At 42.3% G+C, this 18,462-nt stretch overlaps 1 protein-coding gene across 4 annotated transcripts in view; it reads left to right on the forward strand.

Moving 5' to 3' along the window:
• LOC144227664 (transducin-like enhancer protein 1) overlaps positions 1-18,462 on the forward strand; it is a 90,087-nt gene that overhangs the window by 24,283 nt on the left and 47,342 nt on the right. For 2 of the 4 annotated variants that reach the window (XM_077759335.1, XM_077759336.1), the window contains exons 5-6: positions 3,790-3,852; positions 5,238-5,342. In XM_077759335.1, the coding sequence (XP_077615461.1) occupies positions 3,790-3,852; positions 5,238-5,342 (168 nt within the window). The remainder of the gene's footprint in view (positions 1-3,789; positions 3,853-5,237; positions 5,343-18,462) is intronic. The other 2 variants (XM_077759338.1, XM_077759339.1) reach the window with 1 other exon arrangement.

An 18,462-nucleotide genomic window follows, 5' to 3' on the forward strand; every position in this document is an offset into this window, starting at 1 on the left:
AAGCAAGAGATAATACTCAAGAATTATTGTCAGTTTTTATGCTGCCATGCACACTGTTTTATTTAAAGGCTGGGGAAAATGTTTGTGAACCCATCCTGGGGTGGTGGTGGGGATATTTCAGAACGCCCAAGAGCATCCCCTCAGGAGGGTAGGAACTCTCATTTTGGAGGACCAGGGCAGCTGGAAGAATGTCCGGGTGAGCCAGAGGTGAGATCTGAATTTAGCTTCGTGGCTCAAAATCCGGCTCTCTTGTCAGAGGATGGTTTAAGAAGAGGGCTTGGAGACCTGGCAGAGGGAGGAGACAGCTGGGAGAAGAGCCTCCTTCATTGTTCTTATTTCCATTCATTCTCCAGACGTTTATTGAGAATTCCCAGGGCAGATGGTATGGCTTTTGATGTTTCTTCATTGGCTTGAGCTTTAATCTTTAACCTCCTTCTGTTTTCAGTCTTACCTACTCTCCCCTAATTTATATTGTCTCTGCTTTTAATCTGTACTTTTCTCCTTTTGTTTTTAGTAACTTTGATATTATTAAAGGTTCATGAGTTCATTCCATTCAGGGTCTTAACTGTCTCCTGGCGGTTCAGTTCAGTTCTCCCTGAAAGCCATTTTATGTAATAGCACATATAATTATTATTACTAGTTAAATCTTCTTAAACAAAATAAATTCTATTAACAGCCCTAGGAGAAAATTAAAAATGGGCTTCTGTAATTTTGGGGTGTTCTAACCCTGACCTGAAAGCCAGATGGGAAAAATATTCTTTATTATGACCACATAAAAATTTAAAGTTACTTCTGACAAAAAAATCCATAGTAAGCAAGGTTGAAAGACAAGTGGCAAGCTGGAAAAACTGTGGAAGGGGCTAATATTTGCCTCTTGTCAATATATGGAAAAGGCTACTGCAAAAAGACAGTGATGAAGAAAGACCAAAGGAAAAATAGAGAAAAGGAAATGGACAGTGGGTCAATAAATAATACGAAAATATGTTTAAGGAAGAATCTAAGTAATGCAAATAAAAATGAGATTTTTTTTAATCCACCAGGTAGATAAAGATTTTAAAAAGGTCAACAAAACCCAATATTGACATTGGGTAGGAGAGCATGCCCCCTCATAGACCAGGGATCCTGTAAATTGTAACCTTCTCTGCTGGGCAGTTTATCAGCATCCATTACAATGTAAAATATGTATGCACTTTGACCTAGCGGTTTCACTTCTAGTGATGCCTTTTGAGATCTATGTAGAGGATTATTCGACACAGAGTTTGTAATTATGGAAAATTAAATGAAGTATGAACATTCACAGATACCAGGAGTGCTTAAACACCAGCATGCTTGTATAGTGGATGATGTTCTTTTTTTTTCTTTTTTAAGTTTATTTATTTTGAGAGAGATTGTGTGTGTGTGTGTGTGTGTGTGTGCGCGCGCACATGCAAGCAAGGGAGGGACAGAGAGGGAGAGAGAATCCCAAGCAGGATCCCATCCCAATCCCCAAAGCTGTCAGTGCAGAGCCCAACATGAACCTTGAGATCATGACCTGAGCTGAAATCTGGAGTCAGATGCCAAACCCACTGAGCCAACCTGGCGCCCCTCATATTTGTATTTATTGAGTGTAAAGGTATCCATATACAAATTTTTTTCCCTGGAAATAACATATTATAGAAAAGCAGTGTTTATAACGGGACTCTTCATGTAGAAGTAGATCTTTCCCATTGGGGCTTGTGTGCACATGTATAATGAAAGCCTGGAATGATGCTTTCCAGAATCTCCAAAATGTTACTAATCATGGATGATAGACTTAAGGTTATTTTAGCTTTCTTTTATATTTCTGTATATACAACTGTGTGTGTGTGCCTGTGTATGCTCAAAGTGAGCATATGTCATCTTTAAAGTGGAAAACTTTAAGAGAAAGTTTGAGAAGGGGACAGTACGGAATGCTGTTGGAATGTATGGAGTGGAGGATGAGGACCCACAAGTCTGCAAAGGGCATTCCTACGCCTTCACACATACCCCGATATATAGTGCAGAACCCTGTTGCGAAGGAAAGGGAAGCCTGCCCATACTTTCGAGGAGAGCCATGACCTTGAGTTAGCTTGAGTGTGTGGCTATGATCAAATGAGCTGGGTGGGGCTCACCCGGTTCTGTTTTTGCACCTGGTACAGCTGCAGCTTTTTTGCATAGATCTGTTTGCCCCGCTGGTTAAAGCAAGGTCATGGGTTTGCTCTCTGGACTAGTCATTTCCCCCTTTCTTCCAAGGCAAGGTCTAAATGCAATACTATCTCATTGGTGGTCAGGGAGAATGAGTTGGGTTGGCCTAAATCCCATCCCATAAAACCAAAGGTCTTGTTGCTCATTTAACTGGAATCATCTTGGAGGACAGAGGCAGCTCTTTTTTAATGTACTTGATTATATAGTTCCCGAGTTTTTTACTTCATCTTACGTATTGCATTCTTGCTTTCTCAAGGGCATAGTCTGTGCGCTTCATAATTTTCTTCTCCTCATGTTCCTTTTCATTGCCTAATTCGGTAATAGAGGTGGCATTAGTAAGCATTGACAGAAAATGATTAAATAAGGCCAATGCTGGGACTCTTTTAAGACTCTTTTTTTTTTTTTTTTTTTAAAGTAGAACTGGTTTTTCAGAATTAGAGAAGAAAGCAGACTTGCTTTGCAATGCTGGAGGATGTTGGAAGTGGGGTAGGCAGGTAGATTCTCCCATAGCTTGGAAGCAGAAAACTCTTTATTCCTTCTCTCGGCTAGTTTGTTCCTTAGAGCAGAGGGACTGCTGTGGATTTGGACTTGAGGCAGGGACTTCTGATTTCTTTACAACAGCCTGTGCCACAAACACGCAGGACATGTTTTGTTATGTTCAGCTGCCGCTTGGGCTCTGTCAGGGAAGTGTTTGCATTTGATGCTGAATTGTGGGCAAACTTGACAAATACCTAGGATATCTCAATTTGACCCTCATGGTGAACTTGGGTTCTGTTTCAGCAGTGTTTTTCTTGCCTTGTTTGAAACCGTGAGACTCAGTGAAGGCTACTAACATTGAGGTCCCTTATGACTTGTACGAGAGTTGGGACGAGCAAGACGGTGCCTGGATGGCTCAGTCGATTGAGCATCTGACTTAAGCTCAGGTCATGATCTCACAGTTTATGAGTTCGAGCCCCATGTTGGGCTCTGTGCTGACAGCTCAGAGTCTGGAACCTGTTTCAGATTCTGTGTCTCCCTCTCTCTGCCCCTCCCCCGCTTGTGCTCTGTCTCTGTCTCTCTCCCTTCCCTCTCAGAAATAAGTATTAAAAAAGAAGTTGGGACAAGCAGGAAGGGGGTCTGTGGGCTCCTTTCTCCTCTCTTGCTCTTGTCCTTGTCTTGAAAGCTAGATGGTGTTTGACGGTGCCCCTTCCCCACTGCGTTCTGAAACCGGTAGGAATGAACTTGCTATAACAACGTAAATATGCGGTGGTACGCCATAATTGAATAAGCATACGAGGTGAGGGGCTTTGCAATCACCAGGTTAAAGGATCGTATAGCCTTAAACCATGCAGATTTCCCGACACAATTAAACTACCCATTATCTTTTCTTTAAGTGACCAATAAAGCGTGCGGTTATGTCTTACTTTGCAAGTGGGATTAATATCTGCTGTTTATCTCCAGGTAAATATTAGCAACAGAGCCCAGGAAAAGCCAGTTTTATGCCCTTGAGAGTGAAGTAGTGGAGGGCTCAAGTATTGGGTATGAAGTTTTATCTTTCTGAACTGATTATGAAGTATACTAAACATTTATCTGGCTTTGTCTTTATAGACTGAAATCGCCAAGAGATTGAATACAATTTGTGCACAAGTCATTCCATTTCTGTCTCAGGAAGTAAGTAAAACTGTTCAGCTGTTAAAGTGCAATTATGTTGCTTCTCTGTTTGCAAATTAGCTAGTTTTAAGATGTTAATTTTATCACAAGGAACAAGTGTGAAGAACATCTGTTACAGCTGAAGTGTGTAAACCCCCTGCTATTCCATCTCACAGATCTGAGGGCACACTGTAAAAGTGGTGACAATAGCTCAACCCCAAATTAATTTTTTTTTTCCTGTGGAAGACTGCTAAATGACGATCCAACATAACAGCTTTTCTTTTCTTTGACAAGCAGTATAAGCTTGGTAGCTCCTGATGACGCAAGGGTCCTTCCCTCTAGAGAGCTTTTCCTTTGCTGCATTTTCAAAATGGGTCCATCAGGGTTGACTTGACCATGAAAGCAGGTATTGGCCCTTGTACCTCAAGTCGGGTTGACTCCATGCTGTCCATGGAGGAAGCGGATGTTCATGCTCTTAAGTTTACTTTACTGTTGGATGGATATATGCTGGTAAATGCTCAGCTGTTTTAAGTGTGTACAGGATGCAGGTGTCTTGAGACAGAAAAGCTGGAAAAGCTTTTTGGGCCCGCAGCTAGAATAGTGGGTGTCTGTTCTTGGTAGCTGCTGTTCCATGCTGGATAGCACACCTCTCTGCCTTTTCCAGCCTAACATCTACTTGATGTTACAAGTTAGATTTGTTGGCCTTTGGCATCGTGTTGTTAGACTTGAGTAATTCTGGTTTCTGCTACAGTCTCATGCCTCCCAGAACAAAGATGTGGCTTTGTTTTTATTTGTGGGTGGAGTTGGGAGGTTTGCAAGGTGTTTCCATTGTGTGAACTAATTGCTGGGGGGGGAGGGTCCTTCATTTTCCCCTCAGGAGGATGAAATATCTAAAGACTAAAGAAGGAGAGGAATTCCCAGAGTTTCCCAAAATTACTGGTGGGTTGAGATTTGTTGGCCAGAGAAGTAATTGAAGATTTCATGTTTAAATTTTCAGGATAGAAATGGGGGTTTTAAATTGGCTGTAAACTTCACCTGTTCAAACTTAACAGCAAATGCCTTTTGCAAGCCAGGGTGATCTTCTGAATCGCATATTACTGATTTTCTAAGGCTTCGGGTTACCAGTTTGGACGTCCTTTTTGACTTTTCTATGATTCCAACCCCCAAATTCCCATCAGAAGTTAAGTGGGGACTAGTGTTGGTTAGAAATAAGGGAAGCACCATTCTGTTTTCCCTTTCCTGCTGTACGTTGTGTTCTGTGAGATAGTAATAAGTGCTTGAGAACTTTCACATGTGAATACGTAGTCTCCTTGAATCTACATTGCATGTGCCTTTGTGTTTTTGTTGTTGTTGGAAGGTACAGTGAAGTTCTTTGCTAATACTTTTTCTTCTCCTTGTTTTCAAAGCATCAACAACAGGTGGCCCAGGCCGTCGAGCGTGCCAAACAGGTGACCATGGCAGAGTTGAATGCCATCATCGGGGTACGTGGCCTACCAGGTCTACCTCCTACAGTGTGTATAACCAGCTTTCATTTCTTATTAATTTGATGGCTTAATCTATCTATGTATAATGTTATGTAGTTTAATGTTGGCCTGTTTAATAAGGGTGGGGGAGGGCAGCTTAGGCATGACAAGGTGTGTAGGGGAAATACAGAGGAGCATAAGGAAGGTGATAGCAACATTTTTAGGAGAGGAAGAAAAATAAATCTACTTTTCAATGAGAACATAAATGCCATTTGTCCTCTGACACTTAAGACACCCTTGTTCTGTTAGTTAAATCAGAACTTCAGGTTAGGGTTGTATATACTTTCCTTACTTCTGGCTTCTACCTTTGGATCACAGAGAGGTCAAGACAGGTCTTAGAATTATCCCTTCTTTGGTCATCTAGGGTATTAGACCCAATGTAACTGCTCTTTCCCTTTCTGGTGCCTCTTTCATGAATTTTTAAGTGGCACCCCAATGAAAAGAGTGCTCTCTTGCCATTGAAGAAGTGATAATTGTCTGCCCCAGTGCTCTCTAGCCTTTCACCAGGTTTCTGCTCTCCTGCCTTGAGTTCAGTTAGCACTCCATGCTGGCGACTGCTTGTCAATCACAGGTCATTTGCTCTGCATTAATGAGCCCTGTGAACCGTGCTGCGGTCAGTCCTCTGCTTGAGCTAGTCCCCGCCACTGCAGGACCGGGGATGGTTCTCATGTTTTCTGCCCTTCCAGACTAAGCCAGAGAAGTAGCTGAAACAAGGGACCATCCTTTCTGATTTTATTCATATGTGACTGCCTTGAGCGGATTCAAATCACTCATTTATCAATTTATGTTAATTGCTTGTGAGAAGATGCCCTGCTGGTCTTTATAGTTCCCTCAGACACTTTGTAATGATAATTAGACATGCTTCTGTACGGATTAAGAGTGCCATAGTCCAATGACGGCCACAGACAATGGAACCAGTTAATCCATCAGGGTTTAAAATTACATCCCAACTGGAGATGGAGAAAAAACATAAGAGCCAAGGAGGATTAAAGAATGAGCCTCAGCTTGAAAACTCTCCTTTCATCAGTTTCTCAATTGCAGATCTGCAGTCGGGTTGCCTGTGGTAAGCTATTGGCAGTCAATTAGGTGAAATAAACTGGGAGGGTGACCTTCATTTCCTTTTAATAGCTTTTTCCTCCCTGAAATGGGGAGCTTCAGTGGATTTTCAGCTTAAATTTTATTCAAGCTGCTTTATTACACTTGACAGCTTAGCTCTGCATAAACAATTCTCCCCTCCTCCTCTTTCCCCCAGACCCAGGCTCTGCCTTTCTCCCCCTTTAGATCACATTTTTGACTGTTACTTAGTGGGCTCTCTAATCACATTCAACAAAAAACACAATTACATCTGCATTTGTCGGCTGCCTTCTGTACCCTTTTCTTGTGTAATGAATTGCTTTATTTCAGAGATCAAATCAAATATTCACTGGTACTTTTGCATGTACCGTGTTTGATTAGCAAAGACTAATAGCAAATTGTACTTGTAGCTCGAGCACAGAAATTTTTTAACCCAAATGAATGAGGATGGAAAAGCCTGTTTTGATTAAAGAACAACATATGCAAAGCAGCTCTCAAGTACCCAGTTAAACTTTGTGGAACATGTTTGTTTTCTGATAGTCTCTAAATTTTTACATATCAACCTCGTACCTCTAAATTCTCAAAGGCACTGCCCAGTCCTGCACATTAGAAAGGAGGAAATTGTATTAACCAGATGTTTATAGGTAATACTCACTTTGAATTGAATCAGAAAATAAAAATAGCAGGTTGCTCCAGAAGGGCAGATGAATCGCTAATTTTATGAATGGCTTTCATCCAGGAAACATGTTGTTGAGATTATAAAGGCAGATTAGCTCTGATAGCTAGCAACAATAACTCAAATCAGTGAATTGGGCCTAGCACAAGACTTAACGCCAATTGCATGTCTCCAGCATACTAACATGTGCGGTTTTTATAATTGTAATTTTTGGCTCAGTATATTAATTTATGTCAGAAGGCCCTTTTAAAGTTCGTAGTGATCAATAATTATCCTGCAACCATAAGTTTCATGCTCTGGCATATGCTTGATTTTTGCTTGAAAGGAATTGTGTGCGTCCTGGAAAATTGAAGTAGCATAAAATTGGGTTGACAATTCAGTGGACCTTTGCACCCCTTCATTGAACATGCAGTGTGTCAACCTGCCTCCCCAGAGGGGAGGAGGCCCCGGGAGGCTGTCTGTTCCTACAAGCAGCAGCTGCGCACAGAGTAAATGCAGCCCGGTTTGATAGCAGCTGTCAGTATTGTTCAGGGACCAACTCAGGATGAAGAACAATGGGAGAGGCCAAGCTCTTCGTCTGCGTTGACTTTCAGGCTAAGAAAAGAAATAGTAATTTAACGGTTTAGACATCTATTACAAGTGTGAAAGATCATGAAAGAGTAGCCTTTAAAATGCAAATGAGCCGAAACATTCTCATTCCCTTTAAGGTGCAATCAAGGGGGCTTACTGCTTGCTTGGCAGGACTAAAGACATTTCTCTTTAGCAAACCTGGAAAAAGTGAAATCTTAGGGACACCAAGCTTCTAAGGTAGGCTCGGCTTGTGTCTGGGTCTGTGAACGGTCCTGGAGGAGGAAGAGGGAGGTTCTATTTCTGGCATCCTTGTTGAGTGAATTAATGGTGCACGGTTCTCAGCGGCATAGCAGACTTAGTTCTCGTACCTGACAGGAAACACTGAATTTTAAATCTTTTCCACTACAGACAGCACCTGCCTTTAACTTAGAGATTACTGGCATTTAAGAAAGCTAAGCTTCTTAGATTCTTGATATTTGGAGAAACTATTGAAATAGTTTAGCAGTACTTTTTTTAAACAATTTTGACCGATAGCACATTTGATAATTGGTGGAATAATTGCAACCCTACTTCTTGAATTTTGCTTTTTTATGAGCTCTTTTGCTATTAAACGAGTTATGTTCTTGTAGCAATAGAAAGAGTATTTAATAATGCAGGGATCTTAATAGGCATGGGATGTTTTGATTTGACACACAGCTCATTTGTGCTTTAGAAAACAGGTGGGAAGGGAAGCTTACTGGAGACCTTGATTTTTTTTTTTTTAATCAGTTAAATTTGTTTCTTTTTTACATCAGGATAGTCTCCATGATGTAAGTTGTCTTCCTCAAACATTTTTTTTTCTTTTTCCAATTTGGAATTCTATTAACAGTGCTCAAAACAAGGTAGATTTTTAGATGACAACACTTTGTGGAATAGTTAACATCTTCCTGAAGGCAGGGAAAATGATTGAAGGACCCTTCAAGATCACCTTCCCTTGTACTATTTGGGGAGTCTGGCACTAAGAATTTTTCTTCTACTTGCTATAATAATAATTGATTTTCATTGAGATTGGGATTCCAGATAATTAGTGTTATCTTTTAACAGGTTTATGTCACACGTAATTAATATAGATCATATAGATACATATATATTTGTACATACGGGCTTTTTAAAAAATTTTTTTAAATGTTTTATTTATTTCTGAGAGGGAGAGACAGTGTGAGCAGGGGAGGGTCAGAGAGAGAGGCAGATACAGAATCTGAAGCAGGCTCCAGGCTCTGAGCTGTCAGCACAGAGCCCGACACGGGGCTCGAACCCATGAACTGTGGGATCATGACCTGAGCTGAAGTCGGACACTCAACCGACTGAGCCACCCACAGGAGCCCCTGTATATACGGGCTTTTTTAAAAAAAAATTGAGTATAATTTATATGTTCTAAACTGCACCAATCTTTTTTTTTTTTAATTTAAAAAAATGTTTGTTTATTTTTGAGAGAGAGCAAGTCAGGGAGGGACAGAGAGAGCCAGGGACATAGGATCCCAAGAGGGCTCATGCTGACAGCAGCATGCCTGATGCTGGGCTCAAACTCATGAACCGTAACATCGTGACCTGAGCCAAAGTTGGATGCTCCACCAACTGAGCCACCCAAGTGACCCACATCTTTTTCTTTTTTAAGGTTTATTTATTTTTGAGAGAGAAAGCAGGGGAGGGGCAGAGAGAGAGGGAGAAAGTGAGAATCCCAGGCAGGTCCATGCTCTCAGTGCAGAGCCCGACATGGATCTCAAACCAGGAGATCATGACCTGAGGCAAAATCAAGAGTTGGATGCTTTTAACCGATTGAGTGGCCCTGGTGCTCGTGAACTGCACCTATCTTCCATGCATAGATTACTTTGGTGTGTGCACATACCCTGTACCTCACACTACTTTCGGCGTGCAAGATCTCTTTTTCTCCCCAGAAGTTCCCTTTTACTTCTTCTTGGCTGGTGTTTCTCCACTCCCAAAGAAAGATATTTTTTGTTTGTTTGTTTGTGTTTTGTTTTTGTTTTTTTGAGAGAGAATCTTAAGCAGGCTCCACACCCAGCATGGAACATGACTTGGGGGCTCCATCTCACAATCAGGAGGTCATGACCTGAGCTGAAATCAAAGTCAGACACTTCACCAATTGAGCCACCCAGGCGCCTGGTTACTTTTTGATGGCGCCACCCAGGTTCCCTGGTTGCTTTTTGATTAAAAAGTAAAAAATGATTGGCCAAGTATAATTTAAAACAAAAACAAAAACCCTACATAGTTGGATGTTCACTTCCATCCAAGTACTGTGGCTGCACAACTTCATGGTGTTCTGTCCTCATCTTTCTAAGAGTGGCTTGTCTTGTGTTACCTTGGACAGAGCATAGGTCTAGGATTAAATGGACTTAAGTAGTGCCAAATGGACTTGGTGCTGCCAATCTGTAGCTTTATGACCCCATACAGTCAGTTAACCTCCTTGAGTGTCCCCATCTGTAGATGGATAATACCCTCTACCCTGCCTGGCTTTTGTGGGGATAAGACCTTGGCTGGCAGCCTTTACCCAGCATGGTGTCCTGACTCCTTGAACTGTGCTTCTGTCTGCCTCGTCTCTTAAGTGCCTCTAGCAGATCTGAGGGTCCATTTGGCTAAGTGCCTGTGAGGGGTGATGGCTCCGTGTAGTGGGTCACCTCCCCTTTTGTCTTTTCTAGTGGCTACATGGGGTGTCGGTGTTTGAGATTAGACCCCTCCAGATGCTTTGCTCCTGCCATTCCGTTGTCTTGCATGAATGACTTAATAAGGATGCAGCAGTGAAGAAGCGTCGGTTGTTTGACTTTTAATGAGCAAACTTAAGGTCCAAAACAGGGAAAAGTTAAGTCTTGGGAACAGATGGAGACAAAATTGAGAAGCAAGTTCTCAGCTTCCTTAAGAGGAAGGGGAACAAGGCCTTTGCTGGCACTGAGGGACTGCACAGATCTTTGTGATGGAATTGGAAGGAGAGAGGAAGAGGTGGCCGGAAGACCCAGGTGGGGGTTGCCCTTCTCATACCACAGAATGCCTCATTTTTGATAGCTGCCTGAGTACTGACTGCTGGACGTAAGAAAATTTGAGCAGTTTCCCATAGCAATGCCTGTGAACTTCAGGAACTCAGAACATTTAGGGTTAATGTAGGCCACCTTGTGTTTTCTTTCTTGTTTATTTGGATCTTGTCTGGCTTAATTTTCCATGAACAGAACTTCTGCCAAGCCCTTTGGGGCTGCAGTTAAGGGTCAGATATGTATATTCCTGCTCTGTAGGCAAGCTTACAATTCTCTGTATTTTGAAACAACTTAGTATGAAATAAAAGAAGTCTAGGGGCTTTTGTGATGTCTGACTATCTGTGTTTGTGTAGGGGATGGCTATGAATACAAACTCCTGATGTGTCTGTAGGAGATGTCCTGTCCTTAAGAGATTGAGTTGTAGACCTACAGGCTCCCCATTGTTGCATGAGGTGATTGGTTTAAGGATTAGCAAAATGTTGGATTATTTTTCTCCTCCGGCTGTAGCTGTCAGCTATCTATAGGATTGTAGTGTGTGAAGTTTAAGAGGATGAGGTTAGCCTCTTATTCTTATGAGTATGCAGTTAATCCTTGGAAAGCCCATCAATAACCCAGCTGTAAGTTTCTTTATAAAACAAATTTGCCCTAGGAGAATAATGCATAGCCTGCTACCAACAGGAGGAAATGAAATGGCTACAGCAAGCATGGATCTTCCAGCTGTATTAACTTACATTTAGTGATATACCCTCCACCTAAATTCTAGTGGTCCAGCCCTTTTATTAATTTTCCAAGGAGAAGGAGCAGTACTGCAAAGCCTGTTATATGTATCTACTTCTTTGGTTCAGGTTTAGATTTGTACTGAGAGTACAAGCAGGTTTATCTGCCAAATGCAGGGGTTGGCTTCAAAGTCTGGGTTCTTCCGAATAGTCAGTGTGCTTTTTAGTTATTAGAAAACTCGTTGAGGCATTGTTTACTTTTTCATTTCCCCACATTTATTCATATGATCTGTACTTGATTCCTTGGAAGAAGGCATTATCATATTTTCTCTCTTGTCAGAGTGGAAAGTAGAGCATCCCATTTTAAGAGTTAGATTTTTGAGCAGATGAGGTGGTGGAGTGGTTAAGCCGATTGATAATGAACTGCTAAGTGTTAAGATTTTTATTTTTTTAATTAAAAAATATTTTTAATGTTTATTTTTGAGAAAGAGTGCAAGAGAGGGAGGGGCAAAGAGAGAGGGAGACACATAATCTGAACCAGGCTCCGGGCTTTGAGCTGTCAGCACAGAGCCTGATGCTGGGCTCAATCTCAAACCGTGAGATTATGACCTGAGTTGAAGTCGGACACTTAAGTGACTGAGACACCCAGGCAACCCTAGATTTTTATGGCTTTTAAAGTGATGTATAATTTACATACCAGACCATTCACCCTTTTAAAGCATACAGATCAGTGTGTTTTAGTATATTCACAAACTTGTGCACCCATCACTGCTAATTCTAGAATATTTTTATCACTTCGAAAAGAAACCCCATATCCATTAGCAGTTACTCCCTTTGCCTCCCTCTCGCCCCACATCTGTGCAACCACTGATTTTTCTGTCTCTGAATTTGCCTGTTACAAACATTTCATGTAAAAGGAATCCTATAACATGTGGCCTTTTGTGTCTGGGTTCTTTCACATCTCAGGAAGTTTTCACGGTTTATTCATGTAGCATATACTTCAACCATTTTACTCATGAATAATATCCCATTGTATTAATATATCACATGTATTAATCCAGTCATCAGTGGATGGACATTTAGGTTGTTTCTACCTTTTGGCTGATATGAATAAGCCACAGTGAACATTGTGTACATGTATGGACACGTTCTCTTCTTGTGAGTCTAACCTGCAAGTGTAATCGCTGAGTCATATGGTTACTCTGTCCAGACCGGTTTCCAAAGTAGTGGATGAGAATTCAGTTTTTCGACATCTTCTCCAACACTTGTTCTTGTCCATCTTTTTGATGCTAGCCCTTCTAGTGGGTATAACGTATCTTGTTTGTGGTTTAGATTTGCATTTCCCTGATGGCTACTGATGTTGAACATCTTTTCATCAAAAGTTTACATGGTTTTAGAAGTAGATATATCTAGGGGCACTTGGGTGGCTCAGTTGATTGAGCATCTGACTCTTGATCTCTGCTCAGGTCATGATCTCATAGATGATGCGTGAGTTCATGCCTCGTGTTAGGCTCCACACAGACAGCGCAGAGCCTATTGGGGATTCGGTCTCTCCTTCCCTCTGCTCCTCACCCACTTGTGTTTTCTCTCTCCCTTTCTCTCTCTCTCTGTCTCTCAAAACTAAATAAATAAACATTTTTTAAAAAGTGGACCTCCTTAAATAAATGTGTTTTAAAACTTATTCTGATTCAGGCCTTTCCGTCCTAGTGCCCTCTGATTGCTGTCACAGCTGTAACTGTCATTTAGGGCAGGTGGGAGGAGCAAGTAAGTCAGTGATGATGGAGGACCAGTTGGCTTTTGTGGATCTGCTGAAATGCAGGAAAAATAAAGATAAGTTCAGATGCTCTTGAGAAATTTCGCCCTTCATCCTGGTGCCTGCCTACAGATAGGCCATCCGTTTTGCCTCCTTGCGTCATTTTCTGTGCACTCCTGCATTGAGATGGGACCTTGAAGTGGATTTGGGTTTTTTTGTTATTGTTATTGTGTGTGTGTGTTTTTTTTTTAAACTGTGTTCAAGTGGCTTGAGAATTCTTGGCCCCAGTAAGCAGTTTCTGCCTGTTTATCACCCTTGCCCCTCTTCACGAGAGAGGCCATTCACATAATGGGAGGTTTTCAGATAACTCCTATAGTAGTGTCCTTGATGTTTTTGCTCCCACACGGCTCTTTCCCACTCTCCCTATGCTTGTTTACTGTAGCATGCCAATTTTCTTTTTCTGTAGTCTCCCAAGATAAGAACTGAGTGTTTTAAAGAACCGGGAAATAGCAGAAATTGAGGAAGAGTGATTTGGAGAGAACTGTCAACAAATGCTACTTTTCACATTTTTTTTTCCCCTTTAAAAGTGTTTAAATACCAAACACTATAAATGCCACTTACTGTCACGCTTTTAGCATTAGAGACGCTATTTTGGGCCATGGTTTTAGTTCTGGTTGGGTTCAGTTTGTGATCTGTATGACATGGTTTTCCCTAAGGTTATAAAGCCAGTTAAATTTCAAAAATTCAAGTTGATTCTGTGGTCGGTGATAAAGAGCTTAGCAATCTGGTGAGGTTAAGGTGGGCGTTGGCCTTCATTTTCTTTCTGGGTGTCCTTTCCAGTTGTCTTGGCAGCTCTGTGGTGATAAAGCATGTGCTGCTGCTGTTTTAGAAACAAAACTGAAGAAACCACTACAGCATTACATTAAAGCTGGGAATGTAAACAGCAAAGTCAATTTTATTATAGTAACATAATTGACCCAGGCTGCGCTAGGTAAAATGGGAATTAAAATTCTGAGTGCGTTGCTGTTGTTTGACATGGATGAGGTGACTTTATTCTTTGTGGGTTTTCATTATCATTAACTCAGAGTTTGGTGTTTGTTTTACTTGTCTCGCTTGCAGCCTGTCCACAGTGTCTGGGTTAAGAGCAAGTGCACGTCTTCTTCTGTCAACACCGAAACCTTTACAGAACCACCTTAGAGGCGCAAAAACACCAATACCTGGAAATTTCCAGTGTAGCTGTTTGGCTTTTTTTTTTTCCTCTTTTTTTCCCCCCAGTGTAGCTTTTTAAAATTGTTTGATGAAATGTGAACTTCTTTTCCCCCATTGTTTGTTTTATTTTAAAGTAGTAGAGTCAACTCTGGGAAGCAGATGCCTGTTCTGTGAGTTGTGACAGGGTATTTCATGGCGATCAAGGGACAGTGAACAATTGAATGCTGAAAAGCGTTTTTATTTTTTTAAGCAACCATTTGTCAAGTCACTTGCTGTATAAGAACATGAATTCTAATGTAATGGGGCAGAATTCCAGCTTCGATCTAGACTAAAAGTTTTCAGCCTCCACACTGTTGACATTTTGGGCTTGTTAATTCTCTGTGGTGGGTGGGAGGGGGCTGCCCTTTGCATTGTGGGATATTTAACAGCACCCCTCCCACCCCCACAATTCCTCCAGGTGTGACAAGTGTAAATGTCTCTAGACATTACCAGGTGTCCCTAGGGTGGGAAAGGAGGGTGTCATAATTGCTGTTTGAGAACCACTGGTTGTCTGAGAAACCACCTGCATTGCTAAAAACTAACATTGCTCATCCAAAATACCTTTTCTGGTAGCTTGACAAACTTTTTGCCTGTGTGTCCTGTGCTGTATAAATTTGCAAGCATTAACTAAAAAAAGAAAAGAAAAAAAAAAGGTTTACTAATTAGTGTAAGGTAACGAGGAGGTGGAAGGTTGGATTTCTCTCACCCTCGCTGTTATGTTGAGAAACATCTCAGTTTCCGCATCCATCCATGCAGGTTTGGGTCTCTGGAAGACCGATGCACGTAGGTTCCTTTAGTTGGTAGAGCCTTTGGGTTTTTCTTTTCTTTTTTCTTTGAAGTTTTGCTGGCTGTATAGCGATGTCAGTATCTCTTTTGTTGTAAAATACATTTTAAAAGTAGCATTCATGTTCCCCCCATGCCCTCCCTCCCCTTTTGGTGAAGGTGACCATCACTGGAGTGTCTCTGGTGAGCCTTGTTGAGAGAAAATGTCCTTCGAAAGACAGATGGGACAGGTGGGCTGCCCTTTCGGAGTTAATTGTTTACTCTCCCAGATGTGGGCCTTCTGTGCATTCCAATATGTGTGTGTTGTCTCAGAAATGACACTTTTTATTTGTTAAGCGTCTTCTACAAGAAGCCATCACTGCCATTGTTCAGGCTTGATTCTTAAAAGCTTCCTTGGAAGAGAGCTGGAACAAAAGAGATCCTCCTTTTTCAGACAGAGGGATGGAGGATTGGGGATTGGGGACTAGAGAGTGGGGCTGATGAGGCACAAATCTAAGAACACATTTCCATCTGTCACTGCTGTTAAGGCTTCATGGTAAAGGTGGATTTATCCCTGGCAAACGTCCAGTGGTGAGGGTGGATTGTTTCAGAACATGTGGCGTTATATGCCCTCAAGAGCATCCTCTTACCTGGGAAGGGAGAGACATGAGAGAGATCTTTGTTGGAGAAGGAGATCGCCTCTTCCTTCCTCTTGCTTGGGTACACTCTAACTGCTTGTGAACTTGACTGGGCTGCCGGGTCCTAGGAAAAATGCCGTCTCAGGGAATGAAAGGCTTGTCATCCTCATTGTGACCTGACCGTGAGCCCCGTGTAAGCCACTCCCTCCTCTGTGAAATGGGATCCGTGATGCTCACCCATCTTGCCTTGGGTGTGTTCTGAGCTGAGGCCATGTAGTGGACCTGAAGGTATCTGGGAGTGCTGCATGGTAAGATAAGTAGAATGTGAGGTCACAGAATCCATGTTTCCTGGATCCACAGCATCTTTGGTAGTTGTGATCCATCCTATCCCTGCTTAGTACTTTTTACAGTTTGATAGGATTTTGCTTTGAAAGAGGGAAGAAGCGTGGTTAAGCTAAGGATGGAGGAACTTGGTTGCCTCTAATAATGGACAGTGAGCTTTCTTCAAGAGGAGGGGAGTTTCCCCGGCGCCAATTAGGCTGTTGGATATCCCTGTTGATAGTTATTAGCCTAAATGTTGGGTTTAATCACGTGGGTCTACTTCACAGCTGTGGCAAAGCCCCTTTATTATATAAGCTAGTTTCTCTTTTCAATAATGTTTCAGACAAGGCTTTCTAGTTCATCCTTCTAAAAACCAACTTGGGTTTGGCAGAAAAACTCTACTTCCTTCTTGGGTATCCAAACATTTGCCTCAAGTATGCCTTTGCTGTGACATAAAATCGCACCTCCAGAGAAGTCTATCGGTGACTCTGTTCTGGATTTTTGGGGGAATGGGGTGTGCAGGGAGGGGTGAAAGGGTGGTGGCCTCCACCCGGTAGTTAAATCCCTTCCCCTCTGCTTGGCCTCGCTCATCTTGTAATCTGTGCCGTGCTTAATTACCCCGTTGCACTTGCTTGTGTATGCATCATTGCCTCTCCCCCGCAGAAGCCGGACATAGCTCTTATTCTCCAAGTAATGATAGCAATTGCTAGTAGGGCAGACCTGTTCCTCATCCTTCTCCGAGCACATTTCTTATGGCAGGTGTCTAGTTCCTAATTAAGCACTAATGAGCATGCCTAGTGGACCATGAGCTTGCTGCCAGCCCCTCCAGTTTTATGTCTTGCTATTGCCAAGCTCTTAAAAGGTGACAGAGCAAGAATTAGTGTCTTTGGGATGATAGGAAGGTGATTTTATACATAAAGAAATTGTTATTATGATCTCAGATGGTGAATGAGGAGTTTATAAATACTTTCCAAGGAGACTATCAGTGCCGCCCGCTCTGACCTCTCCCCCTTTCCACTTTTCCGCTGTTGAGCACGGTGCTCCCTTGGACGGAATGGGAGTTTCAAGGGAAGGTTGACTCCCAAAGATTTTTGAAAAGATGCTAGGAGTGTTTGAAAATTTATTGTAAACTGACTGGAGACACTGATTTCTGGCTTTAAGATGCTGTTTTCTCTTACTCTGGAGGGCGGGAAGCATATTTAGGATTCAATTAAAGACCAGTGGTCTGGGTAGAAATTACTGAAGATCTGGCGTGAAGATTGAATATATTCAGTACACGCGAGAGGGTCATAAATAAACGAGTAATTGAGTCCCAGGGAAGTGAGCACAAATCAGAATCTTAAGAATTTTCTAACATTACACCTTAGAAATTGAGCTTTAATCGTTTTTACTGTCTCATCAAAAATGAGTTTTATGTTGGACATCTGAAATGTGGCCAGATTTATGGCTTAGGGGCCATTTCTTGGATATTTTCTCATTTACTACAACATGCTCTTAAATATATGAGAGCAGTGGTACTTTTTAGTGTGAACAGATTTCTAACTTCTGGACTGGGTTAAGGGATAGAGGCAAAGGCATTTGTGCGTGGGGACTTGGGTCACCATGGGTAGAGTCCACACAGCAGGGCAGAGTGTGTTCCTTATCAAGGCCTCTCCGCCTCTCAGTGTTGTCCTCTGTGACACTAAAGGGGAAAGGAAGTGATAAACAAAGTCTCATGCTATGGTTTCTTCCAGCTATGCCAGTGTGGCCCCTGGCGCCTCCCTCTGTGTGTAGTGGGATGAGGGCAGCCTTGAGGGTCATTGCTACATGACCTCACTCCCCTCCCGCCTGGTGGGAGAACCTTGGCAGTTTAGTCAACACCCTGAGCCTCCATTCTTTCAGTGCTTCCTCCTACTCCTGTGTGGGCTTATGAAATAAGGGCCCAGGAGTACTTGCGAGGGGAGGGGATATGCCTAAGATGCTGGTTCGTTCTTCTGCCTTCCAATAATTTAAGGTAGTATTTTGGTTGTGTCTCATACCGTTGTGGTAAGTTAGCACAAGAATTTTGGGGAAACAGAGTCACTGCATGTCACTAGTCTCTGGTGACTGGTCGAGAGTAGTTATGGTTTGTGGGGTGCACATCTGCGCCTCCCCTGTTTTAACTTTCCTGAAATCAGGAAACATCTCACCTTCAGCCCCACAGTGGGTTTCGTCCCTGGAGGCACAGAGAGATGGATCTAACATGAGTGCCTACCGACTAGCCCAACTCCCTGCTAGTTCTCAGCTACGTCTCTGTGGGGAGGCTCTGAGGGGAGGACTCGTGCCAGAAGGAGGCAGTGTAGACGGAGCTC

Source organism: Crocuta crocuta, unplaced genomic scaffold (genome assembly GCF_008692635.1).
Source record: "Crocuta crocuta isolate KB4526 unplaced genomic scaffold, BGI_CrCroc_1.0 scaffold41, whole genome shotgun sequence".
Taxonomy (NCBI): Eukaryota; Metazoa; Chordata; class Mammalia; order Carnivora; family Hyaenidae; genus Crocuta; species Crocuta crocuta.